At 41.1% G+C, this 26,075-nt stretch overlaps 1 protein-coding gene across 7 annotated transcripts in view; it reads left to right on the top strand.

Moving 5' to 3' along the window:
• ATP11C (ATPase phospholipid transporting 11C) overlaps window positions 1–26,075 on the top strand; it is a 188,321-nt gene that overhangs the window by 21,995 nt on the left and 140,251 nt on the right. Inside the window, exon 1 of one of the 7 annotated variants that reach the window (XM_061408522.1) lies at window positions 1,452–3,208. The exons of 4 other annotated variants lie outside the window; for them this stretch is intronic. In XM_061408522.1, coding sequence (XP_061264506.1) covers window positions 3,020–3,208 — 189 coding nt within the window. In that variant the 5' untranslated portion in view covers window positions 1,452–3,019. Of the gene's footprint in view, window positions 1–1,451; window positions 3,209–26,075 lie in introns of those variants that run through there. 2 more of the 7 variants (XM_061408524.1, XM_061408523.1) reach the window with 2 other exon arrangements.

Raw genomic sequence — 26,075 nt, 5'->3', positions numbered from 1 at the left:
GACTGAGTGGCACTCCCATTTACATCACTAGAAGGATACAACTAAAGATTTAGGTTCGTCTTTGTCTTGCACAGCAATATAGATGTAGTCTAAGTTGTGTGCTTTTATATTTTGGAGATGGGGCTATGAATTCCTTTCAAAATTAAATGTTTTTCTTGTGTACCTGTGTACATCTGAATTTGACTTTGAATGTGATATAAATTCCAGTGATGTTGATTGTAGTTCTTGGTCACTGAAAACTAGCTACTACATGTTAGGACAGGGCTTTACATTTTAGGGGCTTCCCTTGTGGGTCAGCTGGTAAAGAATTGGCCTGCAGTGCAGGAGACCTGGGTTCGATCCCTGGGTTGGGAAGATTCCCTGGAGAAGGGAAAGGCTACCCAGTATTCTGGCCTGGAGAATTCCATGGACTGTATAGTCCGTGGGGTTGCAAAGAGTCAGACACGACTGAGCGACTTTCACTTAGATTTTAAACCTAACATGGGAAGTACTATCATCTTTTACAGCTCAGTAGAGAAGGCAGTGGCAACCCACTCCAGTACTCTTGCCTGGAAAATCCCATGGATGGAGGAGCCTGGTAGGCTGTAGTCCATGGAGTCGCTAAGAGTCAGACACGACTGAGCGACTTCCCTTTCACTTTTCACTTTCATGCATTGGAGAAGGAAATGGCAACCCACTCCAGTATTCTTGCCTGGAGAATCCCAGGGACAGGGGAGCCTGGTGGGCTGCCGTCTATGGGGTTGCACAGAGTCGGACACGACTGAAGTGACTTAGCAGCAGCAGCAGCAGCAGTATATGCCGAATCATTTTAAAAATGCCATTTATTTCTCCAGGCCCAGGTTCTCCAGTTTTGAAAGAGAAAGTTCTTTCAGTTCAGGTCAGTCGCTCAGTCGTGTCTGACTCTTTGTGACCCCATGAATTTCAGCACGCCAGGCCTCCCTGTCCATCACCAACTCAGACTCAGGTCCATTGAGACCATGATGCCATCCAGCCATCTCATCCTCTGTCGTCCCCTTTTCCTCCTGCCCCCAATCCCTCCCAGCATCAGAGTCTTTTCCAATGAGTCAACTCTTCACATGAGGTGGCCAAAGTACTGGAGTTTCAGCTTTAGCATCATTCCTTCCAAAGAACACCCAGGACTGATCTCCTTTAGAATGGACTGGTTGGATCTCCTTGCAGCCCATGGGACTCTCAAGAGTCTTCTCCAACACCACAATTCAAAAGCATCAATTCTCCGGCGCTCAGCTTTCTTCACAGTCCAACTCTCACATCCATACATGACCACTTGACTAGATGGACGTTTGTTGACAAAGTAATGTCTCTGCTTTTTAATATGCTATCTAGGTTGGTCATAACTTTCCTTCCAAGGTGTAAGTGTCTTTTAATTTCATGGGTGCAGTCACCATCTGCAGTGATTTTGGAGCCCCCCAAAATAAAGTCTGACACTGTTTCCACTGTTTCCCCATCTATTTCCCATGAAGTGATGGGACCAGATGCCATGATCTTCGTTTTCTGAATGTTGAGCTTTAAGCCAACTTTTTCACTCTCCTCTTTCACTTTCATCAAGAGGCTTTTTAGTTCCTCTTCACTTTCTGCCATAAGGGAAAGTTCTTTAGCTTGAGCTAAAAGAAATAGTGATTCATTGCATTTTCTAAAGACACAGCCTTGATGTCTTTGCCATTAAAAAGTTGTATTTCCTTTTTGATGAATTATGACTTTTCTTCTGACAATTTTGTGGTAGAAAGAAATTGGTGGATTTGGTGTAGGATTTTCGGATTTAGGTATGTAGGGGATGTCTTAAAAGATTTAAGAGTTGGGATGTCTGAGAGTATAATAAAAACGATATAGCCTATTCCCAGTCAACATCTCCAGTCTCCATAAATAAAATAAACAATGGTAGTTTTTTCTGTACAATTTACTTTCCTTTAAAAGAATGTTTAATTGGAAGTTTGGACTAATTGAGACTTAAGCATCAGGGACTTTTATTCTATCTTTTACTCTTCGTGAGTTTCGTAGTGATTACACTAGCATTTTCACATGAGTTGAAAGGTTTAATGAGAATCTAAACAACAAGAATTCCCCCCATTTGGCTTATTCACTTATTTCATGCTAACAAACAAGACATTACTTGATAAAGTAGTTCAGGGGACTTGGCCAGGTGGATGCTATTTAACTAGCCTGTCAGAGAATGATATTAACTAGGTGTGAATTTCTAGATCATTGACATATAAAAGCTTAAGTTTCGAGTTGAAATACTGGGAAAAAACTTATCTCTTTGATTCTAGTAGCTCTCAAACTGTTTTGGCTCCATAAAGAATGCAGCATATAGTAATATCATCATATAGAAAATGTTGTATCTGTCGAAGACACCCAGGACTGAAAGAAGTTGACTGCATAAGGTATTTTAAGGAAAATTCAAAATAAGATAAAAAAATATTCAAAATAATGAAATAGGTAGCTAATGTATTTCTTTGAGTCTGATCTCTGGTGGCCTTTGCCTGCAGTGGCTTGAAGAAGGATTTCCGTTTGGGGCCAGAGATTGAAGGCAGGTGGCAGCAATGAGAGCACTGAATCCTGGCCACTAGACCACCAGGGCCAGTGGCCTGTGACAAGACCCTGGCCCTTTGGCTTTGTAGAAATGAATTGCCACAAAGAGACGGAAAGTAGTGAAATAAGTAAAGTGTTTATTAGGAGGAAAAAGTGTACGTGTGGATAGACATACATAGGTGGGCTCAGAGAGAGAGCTGTGCCCTTGTGTTAGTTTGAATCACTTACATGGGGTATTTCTTCCAGGTTTCCTTTGCCTCATAATCTTGCTCTGCCTGGCTCTGAGTCTGCAGTTTGGTTTTTCTCAGTATCTTCCCATGTGTGCACCCACTTCTCTTAGCCAAGATGGAGTCTAGTGAAGAGGCCTCTGGGTAGGTTGACATTGCCTACTGTGGGGTGCATCCCCTCCCTTTTGACATCCGAGGAGGCTTTCTGTGCCTGTGTAGTCGGGAAGGCCTCCTTGACCTCGAGAATGAGGAATGTGTGGTCTATCTCTTATCTGGGCAGCTCCTCTGCTCTGGCTGTTATCTTTGTCTTGGAGTATCTGTCCACAGGGGACAAACTCCAGCTGCTCAGCTTGGGGCCCATCTGTCTGCTGCCTCAAGTCCAAGGCAAGACCAATTTAGTGAAGCAGTATATGGAGACAGTGAATAAAATTCAGGTAATTTGGGGGTCTTTTTGGAGCAAGGTTTTTTGTTTTCTCTTTGAATTAATATTATCAGAGTAATTATACTTTTTTTTTCTTGTTTCACTTTACTAAAATCCTCAGCCTGACATTGCTGTGCATGGAAAATATTTAACAGTTTTATTATGTTTAGCAAGTTATCTGAATGTATGTAGTGCAGTATTTTTGCATTTACTCCAACATTACAAATAGCCTGTTCATCTTTGCCCCTACCAGGTAGTTCATACATGGCTGGATTTTTTTAAAAATTAATTATTTATTTTGGCTGCACTGGGCATCAGTTGTGGCACCTGGGATCCAGTTCCCAGACTAGGGATCAAACCCGGGCTCCCTGCTTTGGGAGCTTAAAGTCCCAGCCAGAGGACTACCCAGGAAGTCCCCATGGCTGGGTTTAACAGGTGAATTTGCCCCTATTAAAAGCAAACTTTTATTATCGTATTGTAATTTCTTTGAGGGTGGGGGTCCCTTTTCCCGGCATAAAGAACTTCCCCCACCAGGGATCAAATCCGCATCTCCTACGGTAGAACCGCAGTCTTAACCACTGGACACCAGGTAAGCCCCTGTCATTTCCTTTTAATTTCTGTGGCACTTTACATTAGTCTTTCTCCACTGGGAGAGAATCCATTCCTAATGCCCTAGAGAATCTGTTTTATGTTATACTTATCTCCTGTGCATGCATCTGTAGATGAGGGATTCCAGTTGAAAAAGGCTGCCCTAGACGTTGAAGGCTGCTGGGGTCAGGGACAGTTGGCACAGTGCCTGGTGCATAGTAGGTGTTTGATAAATATTTGAATGAAAAATTTTTATGTTTCACATAAATAATAGCTTCTGCTCATAGTGGTATTTATGAAATTCTTATGAAAAATGGTTAAAAATGAGGAGTTCCAGTTAATTGGGTGTGATACTGTGATTTATAATAACAAATATATATGTGTATTTGGTCTTTGCCTGTTTCTGGCCCAGAGCTCCTAAGACCCTTGGCATTTCCGACTTTGAGAACAATAAAGGTATGTTTTATAATGTTAATAACGTGACTTGGGAAAGCATCTCTGGTTGGCGGCTGGTCACCAGGGAAACCAACCCTTTGATTAGAGGGTTCAGTTCCACTCCCCTGATTTCTGGGGATTGGAGAGGGCCTGGTGATTGAGTCACCAGTGACCAATGGGTTAGTCAGTCATGCCTATTAATGAAGCCTATATAAACCCCCCAAAAAAACAGGGTTTGGAGAGCTTCCAGGTTGGAGATTTGCGAAGAGCACGCTGTGCTCCTAGAGAGAGCACAGAAGCTCTGTGCCCTTTCCCCATTCCTTGCCCTATGCATCTCCTCCATTTGGCTGATCCTTGTATAATAAACCAGTGATCTAGGAAGTAAAGTGATTCTCTGAGTTCTGTAAGCCACTCTAGTGGAACTTCTGATTTATAGTCAGTCAGTCAAAAGTACTGCTAACAACCTGGATGGAGGCTGGTGTCTGAAACCCAAGGTGGAGGTTGTTGGGAAGCCCAGTTTGTAGTCAGTTGGTCAGAAACACAGCTGATAACCTGGACCTGCTGCTGGTGTATGAAGTGGCTGGTTGGGGGAGTCCTGTGGGACTGAGTGCCTAACCTGGGGTATCTGATGCTACCTCTAGTCAGAAATTGGAGAAGGCAATGGCAACCCACTCCAGTACTCTTGCCTATAAGTTGAATTATGGGACACTCAGGTGATGCCTGAGAATTGCTTGTTGGTGTGGGGACACCCCTCCATATTGGAACTATGATCAGAACCTAAACATTGGTGTGCACTGATTACCAATTTTTAAACTATTAGAATAAATACATCTATACTGACCATAGTATAATCTCTTAGATGATTACACCATTTTATGATCTTGCAGAGCATTATTTCATTCAACAAATATTCACTGAACATCTGTTATGTACTGGGCACTATAGTAGGCCCTGGGACACATTGGTGAGCAAGACAAACTCCCTGTCTTCATGAGCGTTGACGGTCATTACGTACACGGCTGTGGATTTAGAGGACATGGTGACTGCTCTGTAACACATTTGTGACAAACCATGCAACTTGCTTTTTTGTGAATAAGTTACTATTTTATACTTACTTGTTTGTCTTTCTACCAGAAATAGAGTGAACAATTTCGATTATTTTCTGGTTGTTTGGATTTCAGATAAAAAGGAATTTGTCGCATTTGACACCTTCAATATGACCTAGACATCACAAAGGGCTCGTTTGCAAATAGATGTTAGTCTGATTCTCTGTAAAGTGGGACACCTATTTAGAAATGAATCACTACTACTTGAAGTAAATATTAAATAACCTGAAAACAAGTTTTGTCTTTTTTTAAAATCCTGATCTGGGTTTTACTGATTCAGCAACATAAAACTCAGAATGTCTTCTGAACACCTATAAGGGTTTACTGTTTGCTCCTTCTGTTTATGATTATTGTGCATAATTCAACCCTTTAGTGGGTGATACTGAGTGCCTATAAATCAGGTAGTTTCCAGTGCTCTTAACGAGCTTTTAGCAGAAGTGAGATTTGAGCAGGTAAAGCTGGCCAATTTCATATTGATACAACTATCCAGGTGAGCTTGTTTCCTCATGTAGGCTGCCGGTTGACCAGTGACTGTGCAGTGGGTTCTGAAAGGTAAAGTGTAGCCAGTGGCCCCTGTGCTGTGCTTAGTCACTCAGTCATGTCCGACTCTTTGTGACCCCATAGACTGTAGCCCAGGCTCTTCTTTCCATGGGGATTCTCCAGGCAAGAATACTGGAGTGGGTTGCCATGCCCTCCTCCAGGGGATCTTCCCAACCCAGGAATCCAGCCAGGGTCTCCTGCATTGCAGGTGGATTCTTTACCATCTGAGCTACTAGTGGCCCCTAGAGAACCATAACTAACATCCCCGCCTCTGGATGATGTGCAGAGAACTAGCTCATGAGTGAATTCAAATACTGGTTTGTTGAGTGATGGGAAAAAATCATTAAGGTTGACTGCTTGTTTAACCTGGTATAAGTTCTCCCAAAGAGGTGGAAGCATGGGACACAAATGAAAAACACTTTTCTTCCCCCCTCAAGGTGGTGGAGTTCCCTGTACATCTGTAGTGCTTTATATGGAATAATCTTTTGCATCTGGAATTCTTCAGATTGGAAGGAATTTTCTGGTTGGGCAGAGTGAGGTTCTAGGCTTCCATAAGTGAAGTAGGTGCTATTTTCAAGTTTGTTTGCATTCACTTAACACTAACCTCAGAGAAGGCAATGGCAACCCACTCCAGTACTCTCGCCTGGAAAATTCCATGGACGGAGGAGCCTGGTAGGCCGCAGTTCATGGGGTCGCTAAGAGTCGGACACAACTGAACGACTTCACTTTCACTTTTCACTTTCATGCATTGGAGAAGGAAATGGCAACCCACTCCAGTGTTCTTGCCTGGAGAATCCCAGGGATGGGGGAGCCTGGTGGGCTGCCGTCTATGGGGTCGCACAGAGTCGGACACGACTGAAGCGACTTAGCAGCAGCAACAGCAGCAACGCTAACTTTCCTGGCCTGGGATAAGGGTAGGTCAGTGGTGACTGTAAAACAAACATTAGCACAACTGCAGCATATGTTAACACTACTGCAGTTTAGTGATGAATGAGTACTCAGCACTGCAGATATGGGCGTGGGGTGCCCTGTGCCAGTACATTGGCAGGCAGCCCCACACTTACTGCAGCGTGTGGAGGGATTGCTGGTTTGGCTGACTTACTGATTATTTGAGGTTTATAGATAATATTGGACTGTGGATATCCAGATTTGGGAGGTTAATATGTATTTGTGAAGTACAGATTGTCATCAATTTTTTGCCCTGTATTTATTTAATAAAATATGGGAGGATTGGTGAAGATTACCTTGTTCAAGCAGATACCGTGTATTTTTTTTTAGACTCCTCCATTATATGTTGTCATAAAGTAGTGTGGCTATATTTTTCTAGTCTCTTTTTCATGTAGATATTGAAAAAATCAGCAGTTTTCTTGATAATGATTATGCCTTTAGCACAGCATCAAGTAAACAGTAGATGCTCAATAAATACTTTCTGAATTGATAGCATAGTCTGAGTCAGTAATAGACGTTGAAAAATGACCAGCTACTGAGAAGCTTATGTGTTTCAGACTGGGCTACCAATGAGTGCATGGCACTAAAAATAACATCCTTTCAGTTACAAAATACTACACTATATTTATTCTAAATGAGAAAAAAAATTATACTTTCCTACCCACTTGAAAAGGAAAAGCTTTAGCATTTACTTGATGCTAGTTTCTCGATCAGCGAAAAAGATTATGTTTAGTGCCTTCCCCTTTGTTGGCCAGTCACAGAAAACTATAACCCATATCCTGTTCTCAACTTCTAAAATTATAAACAAATTCATGTTCTTTTTGTTAAATCCCATGCATAAGCTTATATTTTCTGTTGCCACCAGCACATCAAATCTTTTTGAAAACCAAAGCTGCAGAATTCACTCTCTCAAGAGTGTTATTTGGATTCCGGATTTCACTTGGTATTTGGTGCTGGGTGGATACCTGCAGTGAGAAGGCAGAGCAACCAGAGGAATTGTGGAGTTTGAGGGAAGCAGTTTTGTTGAGAAAAGAGCCTTAACCTTGTTTTAAAAGGTTAGTGCAAGTCCTGGTTTTGCCATTTACATCCTAGCTTGGGAATTGGGCACTGTAGGTCCTGTACATCAAACTGTTCCCCAAAGTGTGGTCCTTAGACTACCTGCAGAAGAATCATCTGGGAAGCTTATTAGAAATAGACATTCTTGAGCCTCAAACCTACTGAATCCAAGTCTCAGGTGATAGGTGCCAGGAAACTGCATTTTTAGCAGGCACTCCAGGTAGTTCCTCAGTTCACAAAAAATTGGAGAACATCCATATTCAATAACCTGGAGAAGGGAACGGCTACCCACTCCAGTATTCTGGCCTGGAGAATTCCATGGACTGTATAGTCCATGGGGTTGCAAAGAGTCAGACACGACTGAGTGACTTTCACACACATACTCAATAAACACTGAAGTGTTTATTTTCTGTGTACACTCTGTTCCTGTTTCTGAAGTCTCCTTTCTTCACCTATAGGATGAACATCACACCTACTTGGCATGATTGTTGAAGTTTGGTAGGCTATTCAGCACATACCAATTGTGCCAGAGGTCCCCAGAACCATGCCCGGGTTCGATGGCTTACTGGCCAAACTCAGAAGACTCAGCATATAGTTGTCCTCACAGCTCTGATTTATTATAGAGAAAGGCTCCAAAGCAAAGTCAGCAAAGGGAAAAGGCTCAAGAGGCCATGTCTGCAGGAACCCAGGCATAGCTCCCAACAGTCCTCTCCCAGTGGAGTCACACAGGTTGTGCTTAATTCCTCCCAGCAATGTGTTTTCTCCAAAGGGAGCTTCTCAGAGACTCAGTGCCCAGGGTGTTTATTGGGAGCTGGTCACATAGACACACCTCCTCTGCCTGGTACATGCAGAATTTCAGACTCCCAGAAGGAAAACAGGTATTTAGCATGAACCATAACGTTGTGCCAACAGTTGAGGCACAGCGAGCTATTCTTACCACTTAGGATGGTGGGAACCTTCCCCACGTCCAAATCCCCAGACACCAGCTGTGTCTATACCAACCTTGTAAGCAGACACTTTTAAGAATAGCAGTCAGACCTGCTCGGTTAACTTTTTCACTATTAGGAAATACTGGTATTTTTCAGAGAAGGGAAATGACTGACCCTTGGTCATTAAGCTAATCAAGCAGCAGAACTGAGTCTGTCTGAAACTCCCAGCAATCATCACCTTGTTCTCATTGCTGTACACATCGTGCTTCTGGACGATAGGTCATTGCTTTGCAGATCATTGAATGTATTCACTGTCGCTTGCAGCAGAAGAGCAGCCTGCCGGTGATAAATTGATGCACCCAGTGGGGGAGCCAGGAAGTATTGATGTTTCTGCCAGTTTAGCGTCAACACTTGCTGGTTTCCTCTCTGGAGCGTCACTGAATTCGTGGATTTTCAGTTTTTCTGACTTTTGTCACTGCCCCAACTCCTCCATGTTCCATCCATTTACCCATAGTCCCAGCCAACATTCATTAGCATCATTACTTCATCCCATTCTATGATGCTTAGCTGTTAGCTTATAGGCAGCCAATTTAAAAAATCCTTTTGGGTAACACAGGTCCAAAGAGCAGGCATAGTGAAGAGTGTTTGGTCAAGGATAATTATATAGGAAAGGCTGCCAAAAGGAAGTCTAAATTCTTGGGCTAATGAATGAATTTTATGGAAATGTTTATAAGTAGTACTTTACTTCAGGATTTTTGAGTTCTGTGATCATGGAAAACCTCAGTGATATCTCTGGTTATTCTTAGTTTCAATCTTTTTTTTTTAATCTGTTATCAAAAAAGAAAATTAATAATTCTGTTATGATTTGGGGCAATGAATAAATTAGGAAATCATACGAGAAGATGCAGTAATCCTGCAGCTCAACGGGGAGCAGAAGCCAGGAGGGAGCTGTCACAAATAAATAACAGCTGGGTAGAGCAGATTATGTAAGTTACACCTGTTGTGTAAGCAGTGGGGATGTTCTTGAAGCTTCATAATTAATGTAGCTTGCAGTAATATAGATTAAGGGATCTATAATGTAGTGCACAATTTACTTTTGGCTTCTTTTCTGAAAACATCCATATGAATCAAAAGCTTCCTTTGAACACCCGTTCGTAGCTCAAGCTAGAACCCTAGCTGCTGCTGCTGCTGCCACGTCGCTTCAGTCATGTCTGACTCTGTGCGACCCCACAGACAGAAGCCCACTAGGCTCCCCCGTCCCTGGGATTCTTCAGGCAAGAACACTGGAGTAGGTTGCCATTTCCTTCTCCAATGCATGAAAGTGAAAAGTGAAATTGAAGTTGCTCAGTCGTGTCTGACTCTTAGCGACCCCATGGACTGCAGCCTACCAGGCTCCTCCATCCATGGGATTTTCCAGGCAAGAGTACTGGAGTGGGGTGCCATTGCCTTCTCCGAGAACCCTAGCAGTCATCCTTAATAACGCCTTTCCCTTTATTTCCTACATCTGTTCTCAGCAAATCCAATAGGTTCTAAATCAGAAAGAGTTCTCAAATCCATCCACTTCTCTACTTGCCATCCCTACCACCATCCAAGTCCAAGCTACCACTATCACTTATCTGGACCATTGCAGTAGATGATCTCATCTACTACTGCACTCTTCCAATCCACCTTCCACACAGCATCAAAGGGATCTTTCACAGATGTGTATTTGAAAGCCTTCAGTGACTTTCCAGTACTCTCTAGATAAAGACCTGACCAGTATCAGGTGACTGACCTATTTCACTTAGCATGTTCTCAAGGTTTATTTGTATTGTAGCATGTATCAGTAGTTTATTCCTTTTTATGACTGAATAATATTCCACTAAATAGATATACCACATTTTGTTTATCCATTTGTCAGCTAATGGGCATTTGGATTGTTTATATTTTTTTGCTATTATGAATAATAATTCTGCCTTGGACATTTTTGTATATGTTTTTGTGTGGACATATTTTCATTTCTGTTGGCTGTGTACCTAGATTTGGAATTGCTGGATTAAATATTTAATTCTATGTTTAACATTTTGAGGAACTGCCAAACGTTTCCACAGCTCTTCTGTATTTATTACTTTAAAAAATTCTGTTAAAAGACATAGATAAAATTTATCCTAAACTTTTTAAAGTATATAGTTCAGTTGGGCTTCCCTTGTGGCTCAGCTGGTAAAGAATCTGCCTGCAGTGTGGGAGACCTGGGTTCAATCCCTGGGTTGGGAAGATCTCCTGGAGAAGGGAAAGGCTACCCACTCCAGTATTTTGGCCTGGAAAATTCCATGGACTCCATGGGGCCACAAAGAGTCTGACACGACTGAGTGACTTTCACTTTCACTTTATTTTTTCATAGTTCAGTAGTGTTGAGTATATTCACATTGTTGTTCAACAGATCTCCAGAACTTTTTCATCTTACACAGCTGAAACTCTCTACCCATTAAACAGCAACACCTCATTTCCCATTCCTTACTCCCCCCAGCCCCTAGTAACTACCACTGTACTTTCTGTTTTTAGGAATTTGACTATTTTAGATATCTCATATAAATGAAGTCCTACCATATTTTTCTTTTCTTTTTTTTTTTTTTTTGCCATATTTTTCTTATTGTGACCTCATATAAATGGAGTCCTACATAGTTTTCTTCTTTATTTCACTTAGCATAATAGCCTCAAGATTCATCCATGCGGTAGCATGTGACATGATTTTCTTCCTTTTTAAGGCTGAATGATACTCTGTTTATGTATTGCATTTTGTTTATCCAACCATCTATTGATGGACATTTGGGTTGCTTCCATTTCTTGACAATTGTGAATATTGCTGCTATTAACAAAAGTGTGCAGATAATCACTTTGAGATCCTGATTTCAAGATCTCATTCTTTTGGGTATATATGCATAAGTAGGATTGTTGAATCATATGGTGGTTTTGTGTTTAATTTTTGAGGTACATCTGTACTGTTTTCCATAGTAGCTGCACCATTTTACATACCCATCACCATTGCAGAAGGCTGCCAGTTTCTCCACATCCTCACCAACACTCCCCCCCCCCCCTTTGGAGAGGGTGATGTTTGGAAGAAGCCATCCCGATGGGTGTTTATATGGTTTAGGTTTGCATTTCTCTGATGATTAGTGACATTGAGCATCTTTTCATACTTTTGGCCATTTGTATATCATCTTTGGAGAAATGTCTATTCATGTGGTTTGCATATTTTTTATCAGGTACTTTTTTGTTGTCCAGTTGTAGGAGTTCTTTATATCTTAGATCTTAACCCTTTACCAGATATATGCTTTCTGTATATTTTCTTCCACTCAATAGTTTGTTTCCCTTTTTATATTTTTGATTGTTTCCTTTGATGCAAAGAAGTTTTTTAATTTGATGAAGTCCCGTTTGTCTGTTTTTGCATTTGTTGCCTATGCTTTTTTAGTGTCATCTCCAAGAAATCATTGCCAAATCCAAAGTCATGAAGCTTCTCCCCTATGTTTTCTTCTAGGATTTTTTGTTTGTTTGTTTGTTTTAGGGCTTACATTTAGATCTTTAATCCATTTTGAATTGACTTTTGTATTTGGTGTAAGCTAAAGGTCCAACTTCATTCTTATGCATGTGGATATCCAGTTTTCCCAGTGCCATTTGTTGAAAAGGCTATGTGGATTTTAGGATAAATTTTTCTATTATTGCAAAAAGTCATCCTCACTTTTTACCTTCTGTCTGTCAAAGTACGTTAGTATATACTATTTCCCTCGTCTGATAAACCTCTCTCTTTTAGTCAGTTCCTGAACTTTTACTCATGTCTCAGGGCTTGTCTTAATCTCACATCCCCAGGGACGCTGTACCTAATTCTTCCCACAGGCTATGGCACGTTCCCAGGTTCTCATAGTACTATGAACATTTCTTCTATACTCTTTATCACAGTTGACTTTACATTTGCATATTATATTTGTTTGCTAACCTATATAGTATCAAGCTTCCCTCTGTCTAGTAAGTTTCATGAAAGTAAGAATTGTGACCATTTTTGGTGGTGGTGGTGGTTTAGTTGCTAAATCGTAGCCTACCCAGTTCATCCGTCCATGGGATTCTCCAGGCAAGAATACTGGAGTGGGTTGCCATTTCCATCTCCAGTGACCATTTTTGCTTATTGCTATATCGCTAATGTTTCAGTGCCTGACATGTAGTAATATGCTCAATAAAAATTGAATGAATAAATGAAATTTGATTACTGTCTGTATTTTTAACCTTATTTCCCATTTATAATCATAGAATTTGAAAGCTTGTCTGAGAGGTAAAATTGTCCAGTCTTTAGACATCAGTGTTGTGTTCAGTTAAAAAAGAAGCATTACTCATATTTTAGAAATGACTTCATTTCCTCTAGAATGCTGTGTTTTAAACATATACAAGAGTATCTGTTTTTCACTATAATGTATTTAATGTTCTCTGATGTACTTAATGAAAAACTTTATGAGCATCACTGTTGTATACACATTTTCAACATTCACTTTGTTGAAGTTTGCTCAGTTCATCTCACTTGCATCCTACTCTTTGTGACTCCATGGACTACAGCATGCCAGGCTTCCCTGTCCTTTACCTAAACTCCTGGAGCTTGCTCAAACTCATGTCCATAGAGTTGGTGATGCCATCCAACCATCTCATCCTCTGTCGTCCCCTTCTTCTCCTGCCTTCAGTCTTTTCCAGCATCAGGGTCTTTTCCAAGGAGTCAGTTCTTTGCATCAGGTGGCCGAACTATTGGAGTTTCAGCTTCAGCATCAGTCTTTCCAATAAAGATTCAGGACTGATCTCCTTTAGGATGGACTGGTGTGATCTCCTTGCAATCCAAGGGACTCTCAAGGGTTTTGTCTAACACCACAGTTCAAAAGCATCAATTCTTTGGTCCTCAGCTTTCTTTATAGTCCAACTCTCACATCCATACATGACTACTGGAAAAACCATAGCTTTGACTAGACGGACCTTGTTGGCAAAGTAATGTCTCTGCTGTTTAATATGCTGTCTAGGTTGGTCATAGCTTTCTTCCAAGGAACAAGTGTCTTTTAATTTCATGGCTTGCAGTTACCATCTGCAGTGATTTTGGAGCCCCCCAAAATAAAGTCTCCTACTGTTTCCCTTGTTTCCCCATCTGTTTGCCATGAAGTGATGGGACCAGATGCCATGATCTTAGTTTTCTGAATGTTGAATTTTAAGCCAACTTAAAGTTGAAGTCTGCTACTATACTTCAAACATACTGACTTCGAGAATCCCCTTCTGGTCCAGTGGTTAGGACTCAGCACTTTCACTGCCAGGGCCTGGATTTGATCCCTGGTCAGGGAACTGAGATCCAACAAGTCCCATGCTACAGTCATAATAATAATAAATACAAAAAAGTACCCACTTCACTATAAATAAGAAATATCATATTTATTGATTAAAGTATTTCTTTCATTTGTAAGTCTTTTTGATAATTTTTTAATCTAGCTGTTTCACAAATATTTGTTTTTTAAATTTCAAAAATAGTTATATTGAAGAGTAAATACTTTTAATGTTACTATCTTTAGTGAATTTATTGCAGTTTTGTGAGTACCAGACAGTTAGAAATGATAATGTTAAGAGTCTCATTTAAGCCGTTAATACATGAGAATGGAAATAATCTTTTTATTTTATATGGATCAGAATTTGAAATGAGTTTTTTATCTTTTTGCCTTCAACGTAAGCATTTGTGTTCTGTTAGGCTATGTACAAAAATAACTATTTCAAATTCAGTGCCTTGAATTACTGATCTCTGATCCCACTGATAACTCTGCAGGTTTATGGAGTTGTTTTAGTTCTGAATTGTCTTTGCCTTCTTTTTTTTTTTGTCTTTGCCTTCTTACCATTATAACAGCTAAAACCAGAGTAGTAAATTCCTGACACTGTTTTAAGTGCTTTGCAAACTTTAGTTCATTATACACATTTGTTTATTGTATTAGTAAGGATTCTCCAGAAAAATGACTAATAAGGGGTGTGTGTGTGTAAATACTTATATATTTACTACTTTAGTATTATTTCTGTGTAACTATGTAAGTTTCTTCATGTATATATTTATACAGACATATGTACACATAAAAAGAAACTTACAAAGAATTGGCTTCCGTGATTTTGGAGGCTGACAAGTCTTAAGAGCTGGAGTCAGCAAGCTGGGGACCCAGGAGAGCCAGTGGTGTAGTTCTAGTCCAAGTCCAAAGGCCTGAAAACCTGGAGAGCTGATGGCATAAGTTTCAGTCCAAAGGCTAGCAGGCTTGATACTCTGGAGAATCAGTGCTTCACTTCAGGTCCCAAGGCCAGTTAAACCAGTGTCCCAGCTTAAAGGCCGTTAGGCAGGAGGAGCTGCCTCTTACTCAGAGGAGGGTTGGTTGGTCCTTCTGTTTTATTTAGGCCTTCAACTGGTTGAATGAGGTCCACTCATGTTATGGAGGACAATCTGCTTTACTCTCTTTGCCAATTCAGATATTAATCTCATCCAGGAATACCTTCACAGACAAACCCCCTATAATGTTTGACCAAATATTTGGCAGTATGTGGTGCAGTCAAGTTGACACATAAAATTAACCATCACAGTTACGTCCTAGGATCATGTGAAGATGAATGAACAAATCTAAAGTGTGTACAGCCCAGGAGTAGAAGACTTTACTATAACTGCCCATAGTCTTCTAGCCTTACCATCTCATCTGTAAAGTGAAGGACTTGGATTGCTACATGGTCTATAAGGTTCACTGAAGTCCTAGAACTGGTAAAGGATCTTAGAGACCTTTTAATTGTCCAGCCTCTTCATTTTACAGGTGAAGAAATAGAGGACAGATGGCTTGTCCAGGATTATTCAGTGACTGGGAGTTCACAAAAAGAAATTCCAGCCTCAGCTTTGTAACCTGTGTCCTCAGTTTCCTCCTCTGTGAACTGTGAGGGCTCTTGGATCATCAGTATTTCTTGAGCTTATAGAGATAGTATACTGTTATTGTTTTTTTTTTTTTATACTCAATATTAAATTGCTAAGATTCTTCATAAGTTTTCATGTAGCTGTAGTTGGTTCATTGTCACTGCTCAATAATATAATAATATTTTACTTTGGGAATCTACTAGAATTGATCCATTCTTCTGTTGATGAACTTATAGGTTATTTTGCAGTTTTTTTTTCTGTATGACCAGAAAAATATGTCTTTTAGTGTATATTTATGAAAGAGGTTCCTCCCAATGTATGTAGGATACACATATATAAACACATGCTCAGCCACATCTATAGGAAGACAAATACATGTAATAACTCTAGAAACATGCAACTTTACAAGAGGAGGTGAAATTGTTCTCCGAAGTAGTTTTACCATATGAATTACCACTAGCAATGTATGAGTTCCCATTGCTTCATATTTTTGCCTTTGATATTGGTTGATGTCTTACATTTGTCAGTTCTCTGATTACTAATGAGGTTAAGCATCTTTGCATATGTTTCTGGGCCCTTTATGTTTCCCCTCTGAAATACATGTTCATGTCTTTTAACTGTTTTCTTTTAGGTTATTGATCATATACTGATTTATAATTATGAGTCCTTTTCATAATCAGATTAATCCTTTGTTGATTACATTTTTTGCAGATATCTTAGTTTGTAGCCATATATATATATATATATATATATATATATATATATGTCTTTTGATAAAGAAATTCTTAGCTTTAATGTAGTCAGGATTTTGCTACTTTGTGGTTACTGCTTTGTGTCTTGTTTAAGCATTCCTTCCCTATTCCAAAGTTGGAAAACTAGTCTCCTTTTTATTCCTTTTAAAAGTTTTGAAATTTGGAAAATTATTTTTTGAGCTTCATTTTTCAGAACTTTAAAATGCAGGAGTTGATCTAGCTGTTTTGTAACAGTCTTTTATTCTTTAACATTGTGAGCTGAAGTAGAAAGGATATGTGTGTATATTTTCAGAGATTGCCGTGTTCTTTCAGTAATCTCTTCCATTATGAGGTTTCATATTCACTCCCTACTTCTCTTTTTCTCATTTCCCCAGCCTCTTCCTTCCTGGTTTCTTCAGAAAATAACCAGTTGAATCCTGCAGAATCCTAAAGTTTCTGTGTCGAAGCACCACTTTTTAATTGAAATTTGAGATAATGCAATTGTAAAAAATAATAGAGATCCCATGTACTCTTGACCCAGTTTATCTTAATGGTAACGTCTTGCAAAACCGTAGTATAATGTCACAACCAGGATATTGATGTTGATAGCATCCACTGATCTCATTCAGATTTCTCCAGTTATACTTGTACTCATTTGTGTGTATTGTGTATTTAGTTCTATGCAGTTTTATCCCATGTGTATGTTTGTATATCCACCACCACAGAAAGACATGAGAGGAAACAACACTTTTTAAAGTCTGAATTACTGAATACCTCTAGAGTGTTCTGCCGTACCCAATTTGGCTGGTGCCCACACGGTTCTAGAGGGCCACCTCCAGGTTACATAATCCAGAAGCAAGTTGATGAACTGAAACCTTGACCTGAGAGATGAAAGAATCTTTGATCTTTGGGTCTGAGGTCCTGGGAGGCCAGTTGGCATGCCCTCAAAACATAATCATCCTTTATTTTGAATTGTATATGCCCGTATGAACCTGCATTTGAGACATCCTAGTAAAAGCTGCTTTTGGTCCATCATACCAATAGGAGCATTCAAATTCCATGTGGTCGTTACCAACTACAAAGTAGTAGTGTAAAGGAGTAATGCTAATCCTTCTAGGAAAACAAGTAAAAGCATTAAAAACAAAATTACATAAAAACAGAAAAAACAATTAAAAGCACCAGAATATACATTAGTTTATATCCCCATAAGTTGAAACTTACATTATTGTCATGCTGGTAGTTAAGGGCATTTGAAGACTATATTTATGGGAGAGCTGTGTATGGTTTAAACTCCTGTCTACTTCAAAATATTTAAAAATGAACACTCAGCATCTTTAGTGGAGTTCATTTATTCACCCCTTTATTGCCTTGTTATGACCAGCCAGGCACTATGCTAAGCAAACAGGATTGAGTAGTAAATAAAAAGTGCTTTGTGTCCTTATGGAACTTAGAATCTAATTTTCAATTTAAAAAACAAGGCAGCAAATATTCTAATTATTCACTTCATGAGTTATGAGTGAAATGAATTAGAAACAGAGATAGCAGAAATAGGATCTGTTTTTGATAGGGTAGCTGGCAAGTTCTGTCTGAGGAAATGGCATGTAAGCAGATAACTGAAGGAATGAGGGTCTACTTCTGCAGTGGAGATTGTGAGTAGTTACTGAAACCAGTTGTTTAAAGGCCCTGAGTTGGGCAAGAGCCAGGCACATTGGGAAACTGCAGAGGAGGCTAAATGGGGCTGAAGGGCATACTCAGTGGAGGAGGGGGACGGAGGCAATTAATGGGCTATAGGAACTTCTTAGGAGCAATTTGGATCTTGTAATCTGAACTTCTTGAAGCCATGAAGGTGGTTTGAAGATGTGGAAGTGATGGTAATGAAGTTGTCTATTTAATCAGTTCACAAATACTAAATACCCTACCATGTGTCAGGCACTATTCTACTTGCTAAGGATGCAGTGGTGAGCAAACAGACAAAAATTTCGGCACTCGTGGATCTTTGATTTTAATGGGGGATGGTATTGTTAGGGTAAAGAGAAAGCTGAGAGTTCCAAAATACAATGGCCAGGAAAAGCTAGATCTTTGTCTCTCTGAAAAGTGTGAAAGTTAAGTTAGTTGCTCAGTCACATCTGATTCTTTTGTGATCCCATGGACTCTGGCCCATCAGGCTTCTCTGTCCACGGAATTCTCCAGGCAAGAATACTGGAGTGGGTAGCCATTTCTTCTCCAGGGGATCTTCTGGGACCCAGGGATTGAAACTGGGTCTCCTGCATTGCAGGCAGATTCCTTACCATCTGAGCCATCAGGGAAGCCCCTTCGTGTCTCTGGCATGCATTAATAATAACCCAGGACAGAGGCAGCTTCTATTGCATGAGAGAAGGAAATGTCTACCCACTCCAGTATTCTTGCCTGGAGAATCCCATGGACAGAGGAACCTGTTGGGCTACAGTCCATGGGGTCACAAAAGAGTCAGACACAACTGAGCATGTATGCACATCTAGGGTCCCAGGGTAGTGGGGCAGTTCTGCCTTCCTCAGCATTTGGTTTTTGAGTTCTAGCCAGCCAGAGGGAAAGAGGGATCCAGGGCAAGCTTCTTTAGGAAAATGACTAGGAAATTACACACATCACTGTTAAACACATGCCTTTGGGAGATAGGAAAATGTAGTTTACAGCTGGAAAGCCAGGTGCTCAGGAAGAAAGGAAGAGCAGATTTAGGGGGAAAACCAGTAAACAGGGAGACATAATATACAAGATAAGTGTAATATCTTGTATGCTAGAGATGAGTGGTAAAAGGTAGGAAGTATCAGGTGGTCAGGTCAGATCATTTGCTCAGTCGTGTCCGACTCTTCGAGAATCCATGAATCGCAGCACGCCAGGCCTCCTTGTCCATCACCAACTCCCGGAGTCCACTGAGACTCACGTCTATCGAGTCAGTGATGCCATCCAGCCATCTCATCTTCTGTCGTCCCCTTCTCTTCTTGCCCCCAATCCCTCCCAGCATCAGAGTCTTTTCCAATGAGTCAACTCTTTGCATGAGGTGGCCAAAGTACTGGAGTTTCAGCTTTAGCATCATTCCTTCCAAAGAAATACCAGGGCTGATCTTCAGAATGGACTGGTTGGATCTCCTTGCAGTCCAAGGGACTCTCAAGAGTCTTCTCCAACACCACAGTTCAAAAGCATCAATTCTTCGGCGCTCAGCCTTCTTCATAGTCCAACTCTCACATCCATACATGACCAAAGGAAAAACCATAGCCTTGACTAGACGAACCTTAGTTGGCAAAAATCAGGTGGTAGAGGTTGCAATTTTTTAATAGAGCAACAAAGGAAGCCCTCATTGGAAAGGTGTCATTTGCTTAAAGCTCTGAAGTCTGTGAGCAAGAAATATTCTGAATTGTTCTGAGGTTGCCATATGCAGGGTAGACTTTTACACGCCTGAATCTTGGACCTTATCTGAAAGTATTTAGGTTAGTGGAAAAGGCATCATTATAAATACTAAACTTTCACTGAGAACAAGCAATAGAAGAAAGCCTTAAACAATGAGTTGATGAATTATCACGCTAGGACCTGGACTGAGGCATCTGTCTGAGATAATTTTTTTTCTTAGATCTTTGATGGTAGGCTTAGCTCCCTGAAAAAGAAGGGACCAAGAAACCCTCTGTAGTGCTCAGTTCAGAGTGGGATTGGTTGGGGAGGGTGATTGTTTTTTTCCCCCTAAGTGTAGGAAGTTTTGATGATTTGAGTCTGCTGTAGAACTCTGGCTAATTTCAGTCAACCCCTCTCAATGCAGTTTTAAGGATGTGGTTAGAAAGAATGGAAGTATTTTCGTGTTCACACTTACTCATCCAAAATCTTCCTTAGTTGCCTTTCCAATTACAGAAATCGATAGTTGCCAATACTTGGTTATTTTCTTTAATTATATTTGAGTGCTGCTTTAGGTTATATGTCAATGTAAAATACATAATAGGCACCTTTTCCTCCTTCTACATCATTTTTTTTTTTTTAATGACAACTCATTGGGTTAATGAGACAAAAGAATTTTCTGCCTGTTTGTTTCTCTAATGCCCTTTCCATCTCCAATACTCCCATAGGTTGTCCTGGGCTTATTTCCGTGTTAATAATCATTATCTTTCATTAGAGAATTTACAGTTTAGGAAAGGAGATAAGATAAACAGATGCATAATGAGCATACAAGGCAGAAAGTGATAAATGCCACAAGAAAGGTAAAAATAAAATGCCTTTGTAGTTCACAGACCACAGAATGAGATGGTGACCCTGACAGTCTTTGCTTCCACGGTCATGAAAGGTCTCCAAAGTAAGGTTAACTTTGAGCTAAATATGTAATGCTCTCAAAAGGAATTTTCTCTTCTTGGAAAAGGGAAGCATTTGATGTATTCTCCTACTGTTTTAAGTGTTTTTGTGAGTCCAGTCCTTTTCTAGGCACAGATAAAATACATTTTTTTGCCTGTCATCTTACACGACAGAGAAAAACTCCAGTTAGACTGGAAAAGCACTACTAATCACAGCTTTTTATAGTGTTGGAAGTTACTCTTGAATCTTTCCTCCTCTCCCTCACTTCAGCTTACCTAGTTCCTCACCAAATCCCCAAGATTATGCCCCCTGAATATTTCGAGGATCCCCTCTTGCCATGCTTAATCCATCTCTGCAGAGCAGCTCAGCTGACTTTTTAAAAACATAACGTTAGTTTAAGTCAGTTTCATGCCCTGAATCCCTAGTGGCTCCCCTCACAGAGCAAGATTTCAGCTGCTGCTTGTGCGCACCAGGCTCTGCCTACCTGTTTGATAACATCCCTGACCTTTGCCCCTCGCCTTGTACATTGCAGTCACACTGGCCTTCCCTTGGGGCCCTGCCCTCCTCCTGCACACTGCTCCCACACTGTGGAATCCTCCCCTAACGGCCCCATTTCTGTTTCTTCATTACTAAACTCAAGGCATCCTTAAGGAAGCCTTCACTGACCCCTGCAGAATCAGACTACCCATCTCAACAGGGTCTCATAGCACCTTGTACTTCTCTTACTTAGGTCTTCCTGAAATTGTAATTCATTATGAATCTTGGATCTAGTTGTTAGCTGCCTCCTGGCTTTGTGGTTGTTGTTTAGTCACTTAGTTGTGTTCAACTGTTTGCGACCCCTAGGACTATGGCACGCCAGGCTTCCCTGTCCATCACCATCTCCTGCAACTTGCTCAAACTCATGTCCACTGAGTTGGTGATGCCATCCAACCATCTCATCCTCTATCGTCCCCTTCTCCTCCTGCCCTCAATGCTTCCCAGCATCAGGGTCTTTTCTAATGAGTCGGCTCTTCACATCAGGTGGCCAAAGTATTGGAGTTTCAACATCAGTCCTTCCAATGAATATTCAGGACTGATCTCCTTTAGGATGGACTGGTGTGATCTCCTTGGAGTCCAAGGTACTCTCAAGAGTCTTCTCCAACACCACAGTTCAAAAGCATCAATTCTTTGGCGCTCAGCTTTCTTTATAGAGCAACTCTCACATCCATACATGACTACTGGAAAAACTGACTAGATGGACCTTTGCTGGCAAAGTAATGTCTCTGCTTTTTAATATGCTGTCTAGGTTGGTCATAGCTTTTCTTCCAAGGAGCAAGCATCTTTAAATTTCATGGCTGCAGTCACCATCTACAGTGATTTTGGAGCCCAAGAAAATAAAGTCTGTCACTGTTTCCATTGTTTCCCTGTCTATTTGCCATGAAGTGATGGGACCAGATGCCATGATCTTATTTTTCTGAATGTTGATTTTTAAGCCAGCTTTTCACTGTCCACTTTCACTTTCATCATGAGACTCTTTAGTTCCTTTTCACTTTCTGCTGTAAGAGTGGTGTCATCTGCATATCTGAGATTATTGATATTTCTCCCAGCAATCTTGATTGTGCACAAGCACAATCCAGCTTGTGCTTAATCCAGCCTGGGATTTTGCATGATGTACTCTACGTAGAAGTTAAATAAACAGGGTGACAATATACAGCCTTGACATACTCCTTTCCCAATTTTGAACCAGTCCATTGTTCCATGTCTAGTTCTGTTCCATGTCTAGTTCTAACTGTTGCCTCTTGACAGGTTTCTCAGGAGTCAGGTACGGTGGTCTGGGATTCCCATCTCTTTAAAAATTTTCCACAGAATTTTGAATCCTGTTCCTTCGTAGAACAAGATTTAAAAGGGCATGTATGGTTTTACTTATTTATTGCTCTGTACCCAGAGCCTCTTTGCAACCACATGGACTGTAGACTGCCAGGCTCCTCTGTTCATGGGATTCTCCAGGCAAGAAGAATACTGGTGTGGGTTGCCATTTCCTTCACTAGGAGATCTTCCTGACCCAGGAATTGAACCTGTGTCGCTTGCTGGGCAGACAGATTCTTTACCACTGAGCCACCTGGGAAGTCCCATAATTCCCTCTGATATAGGTAAATCCTGTAGGCTCAGGAGGGCCGAGAGGAGCAACTCCATGTTCAAGGTCAGGAGGGGTGGCTGTGAGGAGATACCCCTCGTCCAAGGTAAGGAGCAGCGGCTGTGCTTTGCTGGAGCAGCTGTGAAGAGGTACCCCACGTCCAAGGTAAGAGAAACCCAAGTAAGATGGTAGGTGTTGTGAGAGGGCATCAGACGGCAGACACACTGACCATAATCACAGAAAACTAGCCAATCTGATCACACGGACCACAGCCTTGTCTAACTCAATGAAACTAAGCCATGCCGTGTGGGGCCACCCAAGATGGACAGGTCCTGGTGGAGAGGTCTGACAGAATGTGGTCCACTGGAGAAGGGAATGGCAAACCACTTCAGTATTCTTGCTTTGAGAACCCCATGAACAGTATGAAAAGGCAAAATGATAGGATACTGAAAGGGGAACTCCTGGGTTGGTAGGTGCCCAATATGCTACTGGAGATTGGTGGAGAAATAACTCCAGAAAGAATGAAGGGATGGAGCCAAAGCAAAAGCAACACCCAGTTGTGGATGTGACCGGTGATAGAAGCAGGGTCCAATGCTGTAAAGAGCAATATTGCATAGGAACCTGGAATGTCAGGTCCATGAATCAAGGCAAATTGGAAGTGGTCAAACAGGAGATGGCAAAAGTGAATGTCGACAGTCTAGGAATCAGTGAACTAAAATGGACTGGAATGGGTGAATTTAACTCAGATGACCATTATATCTACTACTGTGGGCAGGAATCCCTTAGAAGAAATGGAATAGCCATCACGGTCAACAAAGGGTCTGAAATGCAGTACTTGGATGCAGTCTTAAAAATGACAGAATGATCTCTGTTCGTTTCCAAGGCAAACCATTCAATATCACGGTAATCCAAGCCTGTGTCCCAACCAGTAATGCTGAAGAAGCTGAAGTTAAACGGTTCTGTGAAGACCTACAAGACCTTTTAGAACTAACACCCAAAAAAGATGTCCTTTGCATTATAGGGGACTGGAATGCAAAAGTAGGAAGTCAAGAAACACCTGGAATAACAGGCAAATTTGGCCTTGGAATACGGAATGAAGCAGGGCAGAGGCTAATAGAGTTTTGCCAAGAGAACGCACTGGTCATAGCAAACACCCTCTTCCAACCACACAAGAGAAGACTCTACACATGCACATCACCAGATGGTCAACACGGAAATCAGATTGATTATATTCTTTGCAGCCAGAGATGGAGCAGCTCTATACAGTCAGCAAAAACAAGACTAGGAGCTAACTGTGGCTCAGATCATGAACTCCTTATTGCCAAATTCAGACTTAAATTGAAGAAAGTGGGAAAACCACTAGACCATTCAGGTATGACTTAAATCAAATCCCTTATGATTATACAGTGGAAGTGAGGAATAGATTTAAGGGACTCAATCTGATAGAGTACCTGATGAACTGTGGATGGAGGTTCATGACACTGTACAGGAGACAGGGATCAAGACCACCCCCATGGAAAAGAAATGCAAAAAAGCAAAATGGCTGTCTGAGGAGGCCTTACAAATAGCTGTGAAAAGAAGAGAAGTGAAAAGCAAAGGAGAAAAGGAAAAATATAAGCATCTGAATGCAGAGTTCCAAAGAATAGCAAGAAGAGATAACAAAGCGTTCCTCAGCGATCAATGCAAAGAAACAGAGGAAAACAACAGAATGGGAAAGACTAGAGATCTCAAGAAAATTAGAGATACCAAGGGAACATTTCATGCAAGGATGGGCTCGATAAAGGACAGAAATGTTATGGACCCAACAGAAGCAGAAGATATTAAGAACTAGTGGCAAGAATACACAGAAGAACTGTACAAAAAAGAGCTTCATGACCAAGATAATCACAATGGTGTGATCACTCACCTAGAGCCAGACATCCTGGAATGTGAAGTCAAGTGGGCCTTAGAAAGCATCACTACGAACAAAGCTAGTGGAGGTGATGGAATTCTAGTTGAGCTATTTCAAATCCTGAAAGATGATGCTGTGAAAGTGCTGCACTCAATATGCCAGCAAATTTGGAAAACTCAGCAGTGGCCACAGGACTGGAAAAGGTCAGTTTTCATTCCAATTCCAAAGAAAGGCAATGCCAAAGAATGCTCAAACTACCACACAATTGCATTCATCTCACACACTAGTAAAGTAGTGCTCAAAATTCTCCAAGCCAGGCTCTAGCAATGCATGACATGAACTTCCAGATGTTCAAGCTGGTTTTAGAAAAGGCAGAGGAACCAGAGATCAAATTGCCAACATCTGCTGGATCATCAAAAAAGCAAGAAAGTTCCAGAAAAACATCTATTTCTGCTTTATTGACTATGCCAAAACCTCTGACTGTGTGGATCACAATAAACTGTGAAAAATTCTGAAAGAGATGGGAATACCAGACCACCTGACCTGCCTCTTGAGAAGCCTATATGCAGGTCAGGAAGCAACAGTTTGAACTGCACATGGAACCACAGACTGGTTCCAAATAGGAAAAGGAGTACGTCAAGGCTGTATATGGTCACCCTGCTTATTTAACTTATATGCAGAGTACATCATGAGATACGCTGGGCTGGAAGAAGCACAAGCTGGAATCAAGATTGCCGGGAGAAATATCAATAACCTCACATATGCAGATGACACCACCCTAATGGCAGAAAATGAAGAGGAACTAAAAAGCCTCTTGATGAATGTGAAATAGGAGAGTGGATAAGTTGGCTTAAAGCTCAACATTCAGAAAATGACGATCATGGCATCTGGTCCCATCACTTCGTGGCAAATAGATGGGGAAACAGTGTCAGACTTTATTTTTGGGGACTCCAAAGTCACTGCAGATGGTGATTGCAGCCATGAAATTAAAAGATTCTTACTCCTTGCAAGGAAAGTTATGACTAACCTAGATAGCATTTTGAAAAGCAGAGATATTACTTTGCCAGCAAAGGTCCGTCTGGTCAAGGCTATGGTTTTTCCACTGGTCATATATGGATGCGGAGAAGGCAATGGCACCCCACTCCAGTACTCTTGCCTGGAAAATCCCATGGATGGAGGAGCCTGGTCCGCTGCAGTCCATGGGATCGCTAGGAGTCGGACACGACTGAGGGACTTCAGTTTCACTTTCATGCATTGGAAAAGGAAATGGCAACCCCCTCCAGTGTTCTTGCCTGGAGAATCCCAGGGATGGGGGAGCC

Source organism: Bos javanicus, chromosome X (genome assembly GCF_032452875.1).
Source record: "Bos javanicus breed banteng chromosome X, ARS-OSU_banteng_1.0, whole genome shotgun sequence".
Classification (NCBI taxonomy): domain Eukaryota; kingdom Metazoa; phylum Chordata; class Mammalia; order Artiodactyla; family Bovidae; genus Bos; species Bos javanicus.
Note: the sequence above shows the minus strand (reverse complement) of the source record. Positions and strands in the feature narration are given on the sequence as shown.